The 6,008-nt window shown below is 54.9% G+C and overlaps 1 protein-coding gene across 1 annotated transcript; it reads left to right on the plus strand.

Annotated features, from left to right (window-relative positions):
• The first annotated feature begins 1,386 nt into the window (after nt 1-1,386).
• APOA1 (apolipoprotein A1) lies at nt 1,387-4,963 on the plus strand. The gene is made up of 3 exons (XM_063311066.1): nt 1,387-1,500; nt 1,654-1,810; nt 4,121-4,963. The coding sequence occupies exons 1-3, from the start codon at nt 1,458-1,460 to the stop codon at nt 4,716-4,718; spliced, it is 798 nt and encodes a 265-aa protein (XP_063167136.1). The 5' UTR covers nt 1,387-1,457; the 3' UTR covers nt 4,719-4,963.
• The last annotated feature ends 1,045 nt before the right edge of the window (nt 4,964-6,008 follow it).

The raw sequence follows: 6,008 nt of genomic DNA on the forward strand, positions 1-6,008 counted from the left end.
CAGCTGTGCCCGTGAAAGGCCCTGCTTGTGTTTCTGCTATGTATTTGGTTTCATCACACACGGGCCAAGCTTAGTGTTTGGGGCTGAATTCTGGGACTTCCAGGAGCAGCGGTGGCTTTCTTGGGGAGGAAGCAAGTCTGACAGAGAACAAGAGTGCCGGCCTCTGCTGGCTTTTCATCTCAGCCACGCTCAGCCGGTCCTACAGTTGTGGCCAAAGAAGGTCTCTGTTTGTTCGTCTGTTTGACTGGATGGAAACTGAAACCAGCCCATGTTCTCATGTCCAGAAACAGGAGAAGTTTGCATAGGCCCCGGGTTGAATCCTTTCAGGTTAGGGTCTCTGCGAAATCTACCCCCCCCATCCAGAAATTTCGGGTTGCGCGTCCTCTGCAGAGAGGTGCTCACCTGCCTCTCTCCTTTGGCGTTGTGCAATTCCCATCTGCCTCCTGCAGCTGCAACTCCATGCTCAGGTTGGCCCCTGCTCTGCTGCTTGTGACGGAAAGTGGGGGGCACGGGGGGCTGGGCCTGGTGGGAGGAAGGCTGGCTGGGCTGTCTCCATGCAGCACCATCCTGCCGGCCTGGTCCCATATCTGGGAGTGAACCCAGCCTCCCATCCGCTCACTTGAACTGCTCCATGGCCCAAAGGGTACAGCTTGTCTCCCAGCCTCCCCTGCAGGGCACTAGGCTTGTTTGCTGTTGCTCCTGCTGGCCAAAGACCCCCTGCTTGGTCCAGTGCCAAGCCAGGTTAGCGAGCTGGCCCTGAGCCCAGTCCGCTATTGGCTGGGCCCCAGCGAGTTCTGCTTGCCCCTGTCCTCCAAGCTGCCTGCCGGGGGATGTGTCTGATCCTTGAACTCTCAAGCGCCACATAGTCACAGCCCAGGAGTGAATTCCCTGTTTATAGCTGCTGCTTATCTCTAGCAATAAACAACTTGATCGGTATAAAAGCCTTGACCGATGACAACGGGCAACCCACAGAGAGAGCACCGCGCCGCAGACCCCGGAGTGGCTGGTAAGAGGCAGGGGCCTCCTGGGCTGGCTCCAGCCAGGCATTCTTGGCAGGAGGACGGTGGAGAGAAGGGCAAGGTATCACCCTGCCATGGGACAGAGATGAGGAGCAGGGGCTGGGTGAAGCATGTCTTCCAAACCCTGTGGGCCCTCTTGGGGTCGGCCAGGGCAGAAGATGGCCCAGGCCAACATCTTGCAGGGGTCAGTTCCCCAGCCGCACAGTGCTCGGGAACAAAGAGCCGCCCCACAGCCAGGCCAGCCCAGCACTCCCTCCGGCTCCCGTTCCCCTCAGCCGGAAACCTGCAGGCTGACCAGGGGCCTCTCGGCCCCATTTCCCTTGGGTCACTCCAGACCCAGAAATGGGCACCTCCTTGGGTGCTCCTTCACTGGGGCAGGGGGGGCACTTCTCTCTCCCCAACCGCTTCTCTCACCCCCAGGTTTGGACGTAGCGCGCAATGCTGACCCTCAAGGTGATCCTGGCCCTGCTGCTCCTTACAGGTGAGTTGAGAGGGGGCGGGCTTGACAGCGGGGTTCAGGCTGCAGCCTTGGTGGGAGTAGGACAGTGGCTGTTGCGGGGGCTCTGTGTGGAGCAGGTCACCCTGGAAGGCATTCCTTTGCCCGCTCCAACTGCTGGTCTGTGTTGCCCGCCAGGAGCCCAGGCCCGCTACTTCTGGCAGCATGACGATCCCCAGCAGACCCGGCTGGAACGCCTGCAGGACCTGGGCCAGGTTTACCTAGAGTCTGCCAAGACGGCAGTCAAGCAAGCTGCAGCCCAGTTTGACTCCTCCACTGTGGGCCAGGAGCTGAAGTGAGTAGTGCCTCGGCGCCTCGGGGGTGGGGGGCAGGCTTGGGTGGCCCCTTGGCCAAGGGGGGCAGCTCTGAGTTCTGCTGGGAGGAGGAAGATCCAGCTGCCATTGCTGCCCCTGAGGACCAGGTGCCGGCATGCTCATCCACCCATCTCCGAGCGCACCTGGCAGACCAGTTGGGCAGAGCAAACATGGCTTGATGCGGGCTCTGGACAGGGGAGGCGGTTGCGTTCCTGCACTGCCTTGTTCCTGCTACGAGCCAGGGCCAGGTGGCCCTGTGGGAGGTTCAGCCTCTGGGCTGGCAGCAGCCTGGTGCCCAGGCAAGGGGGCAAAGGGTTCCCGCTGAGGCATTGTGTGCCTGCGGCCCATTGCTGGCACAAGGCTGACTCTGGCTCCTCCCCGCCCCCGGGTGGCGGACAGGGTCCAGGGCGGTGGGCCCAGGAATTCCCAGCGCTGGCAATTCTTCTTTTCAAGGATAAAAGGCCAGGCCTGTCAAATAGGGAATTCAAATGAAAAAGCAACCAGTGACAAACCCAAAAGCAACTAAAGAGGGAAGACAAAACAAAACAGAACTTTGGAGTGAGCACTTGCACGTGTTTGAGGGAGAGTGGACAAAGAAGGACAACCCTTTCTGCTCTCCACATTCAGTGTCTGCTTCCAAAATAACGTTTGAATGGTCGAAGACGCTGATCCGGCACTTCAGCCACTCCAGAAGCTGGGGCAAGGGGGCTGGCGGATCCACCCCACCAGTGTAGCGCTACCCTGTTGCTGAGGGCCTGTTGTTGCAGCCAGTGGCCGTCTGCACCCTGGGCAAAACAGAGCCCTAGGCAGCGTAGCCCCAGAGTCCATCAGGCACGGACATGCTGGGATGAAGCTGGGTTCTGCACTCCCCCGCGGGAGGTTAGGGGCAGGTCTTTTTGGCGGTAGCCTGGTTTCATAGAGCCCTCCTGGAGGCATCCTCGGGTGTTAAGGCAACTGTGGTCTTCGGTGCTTTCAAGCTGAGTTGAAAATTGCTGCTCCTAGGGACCAGGCGCTGGCGCGCTAGTTCACCCATCTCCATCAGTGGCACACCTCTCTGGGTGCTTTTTAATGTGGCTTTAGTGTTCTCGCTACTAAGGCCCTGGGAAACATTACCAAGAGGGTTGCTTCACTATCTTGGATTTTATATTTCATATTATTTTATCTTTTTATGTATATTTATCTTTTTATAATGAATCTGTTTTAAAGATATTTTAACCTTTTGTTCTCTTAACTTATCCATCCATCCATCCATCCATCCATCCCACCTTTATTATGTTCATAAATAACTCAAGGCAGGGAACATACCTAATACTCCTTCCTCCTATTTTCCCCACAACAACCCTGTGAGGTGAGTTGAGCTGAGAGAGAGGGGCTGGCCCGAGGTCACCCACTCAGCTTTCCTGCCTCTCCTGGTTTCTAGCCCAGAACCTTAACCACTAGACCAAACTTGCTTGTAAACTGCCCGGGGTCATTTAACGAAATAGGTGGTGAAGAAACCCGACAGATAGACAGACAAATAAATAAGAGAGAAATGGTTGCATTTTGACCCTGGATCCCGTGAGAAGGGAATGCTGCGGTACATCTCCAATTTGAAAATAGATATTCTGTTGGAATGCTTGGCTAAACAAAGGATTAATACTTTAAATCAGTTGGTTTTCCATTTAAGAAATAGATCCAGAATATGAGTTGGTTAGCTATTTTTGAAAAGGCTTTGCGTTTTAAAAATGAGAAGACACTGTGTTATGGTCTAGATTTAATTATAAGTATAATGGCTGAATAAATTCCATATAGATATTTATACATAACGAATTTTTACCTGTTAATTAGGTTGTTTTAACATTTATTTCAGTTAATAGCTATCACATATTTAGGGTCTTTTTTCCTTCACAGTATAATTCCTATTCATTGTAGGCTCTTGTATTTCACTAAAACTTTTAAACTTTTTTAAAAATATGTTTTTTAATCCTTGGTGTTTTTGTTAGGAGTTGTTGCTGTTACTTTGTTGTACGCTAGGGAGTCTGCGGAGTGAGGTGGGGGAAAAAAATATAGGTAGATAGATAGGTTGATAATAAATAGTTAACACTGCAAATAAATGGGGCATACGTTTGTGGATTTTTTTCCAGGCTGTTATGTCGATTTTTCAGCCAGATCAATTTCCCACCCTTTGAATTCTTGTCATCCAACAAAGATGAATTTTAATTTTCCATTATTTTCCAAAACGCTCTGGGCATTCTGGGGGGCGGCAGCTTCTCTGACTCCAGCAGCCTCTGACCCAACTCCTGCTCTTACAGCATGAACCTCAGGGAGAAACTGGAAACCGCATTAATTGTAACGCAAGAGATCAAGGGACAGATAACCCCTGAATGGCAAGAAATAAAAACTGATCTGGAGACCGCCTGGCAGAACCTGAAGGAAGAGATGACCAAAGATGTGGACAGTGTAAAGGCCCAGATCCAGCCCCTGCTGCGCAGGCTCAGGGAGAACATGCAGCAGGAAATAGTTAAGTGCTTGCGAGAGGTGAAGTCCGTCTCCCAGGAGCTGCATCAGATTGCCCAAGAGAAACTGACGCCCGTGGCAGCGGGCTTCCGGGACAAGGTCCGGACCCATGTGGACGATTTCCGCAAGGACGCAGCCCCGTACGCCAAGCAGCTCGAACAGCTGTTCCACCAGAAGCTGGAGTGGCTGCAGCAGAGAGGTCTCTCCGAGCTCACCCAGTTACAGACTGACTTGCAGCAGCAAGTGAGCGACGTGCGAGAGAAATATGGCCCTGTCTGGCAGAAGGCGCGGGAGGAACTGAGCTCCTGGGTAGAGGCCACGAAGTCTAACTGGGCGAGCCTTTTCGTGGTAGTCAAGGCTCCGGAGCAGGAAGCGGAGCAGCAGAGCTCCTAGGGGCCCCTGCTTCAGCGGCTGAACCAGCACTGCTTCCCTTCCACCCTGCGCAGGTCCTGGTGACCAGTCCGAGGCCCAGCCACCGTGAGAGCAGCAGCGGCTGGGCACTTCTTTTCCAAGGCTGTGGAAGGCCAGACACACACCACGCCCCCCAACAGGGAGGGTCTGGCCGCAAGGCTCATGTCCCCTGCCTAGTCTTTTTTCTCTTCTTCTCTTTTGCCAAATAAAAAATGATGGCGTCTGAATGGCCTGTGTGTGCTGGGTGTCCGTTTGCAGGACGAGGGCTGGGGGTAGCCACTGGGAGGCGGGAGGGGCTGGGGGCTGCTCCCTTGGCTTGTCCAAAGCTCCTCCATGCTTTTCTGGCAAAAAACAAACGTGGCTGGGGGCTGGGAAGGATACTGCCCCTGTATTAATGACTCCAGCTGGGCACGGATGGGTGGGATGGCCAAGAGCAGCCAAAGCCCATGGAGCTGGTGGCCCTGGGGCTTGCAAGAGGGATATGATGAAGGCAGAGTGCTTTGGGGCACAGACTCACTCTCTCCACCAGAAAGATGGGGTTCCTCCATAGGCCGGTCCATGCCAGCTCCCCAAAGGCCTAAATGGGGCTGGCCAAACATGCACAAGCATGCCTGCTAATGTCAGGGGCAAGCTGGTGGGTCAGGAATGCAAAAATTGCAGGCTTGGTAGGACCCAGAAGAGGTTTGGGGGCCAGAGCCAGAGCCCCTTGAAGGCAGTGTGTGTGGATCCAGCAGAACCATGCTTCTCCCTGGCTCCAGGCCCAGGTGCCATGGCTCATTGGGCCCTGGAGCCTTCCCTGCTTCCCCTTCAGCTCTCTTGGGGCCATCTGGGGCAGTGGTCTCTGTTCTGTAAGCAATCAGCTCCGCCCCACAGGAGCGGTCAGCCCCTGCGCACCACCCACCCAGCCAGGGCTGAGCAGGGCGGACGTTTTGGGAGCAAATCCTCTGCTCTGGCAATGATATTTGAGGATGGGGAGCCAAGTGTGGGGCCAGCCACCCCTTGTGCCCTCGGGCCTTGATGCCCCCCGAAATCCCTCCGGGGTCCTGCTGGTGATGGGCTTGATGCTCCCTCCATCCGACGCGCAGGAAGACAGCCGAGCATGCAATGTTTTGCTAGTTTTAATAAGGAAAATTCCACACTGGAGAGGGGCCAGGAAAGGGGGGAGGGCAGGAGAAGGAGAGCTGCACCTGGTCCTGAGGATGGGGTGGGGGGCGTTGCTCCATTGGGCTCCTGGGTGTGGCATGCGACTCTGGTCTCATGCTCATGCCTTTT

Source organism: Candoia aspera, chromosome 9 (genome assembly GCF_035149785.1).
Source record: "Candoia aspera isolate rCanAsp1 chromosome 9, rCanAsp1.hap2, whole genome shotgun sequence".
In the NCBI taxonomy this organism is placed as follows: domain Eukaryota; kingdom Metazoa; phylum Chordata; class Lepidosauria; order Squamata; family Boidae; genus Candoia; species Candoia aspera.

What these genes read in the sequence shown, in the direction of transcription:
- APOA1 (XM_063311066.1), top strand. Translation starts at nt 1,458, where the DNA reads ATGCTGACCCTCAAGGTGATCCTGGCCCTGCTGCTCCTTACAG. An exon ending in GGCCCTGCTGCTCCTTACAG is followed by an intron (nt 1,501 to 1,653) that starts GTGAGTTGAGAG and finishes GTTGCCCGCCAG; the next exon opens with GAGCCCAGGCCCGCTACTTC. An exon ending in ACTGTGGGCCAGGAGCTGAA is followed by an intron (nt 1,811 to 4,120) that starts GTGAGTAGTGCC and finishes CTGCTCTTACAG; the next exon opens with CATGAACCTCAGGGAGAAAC.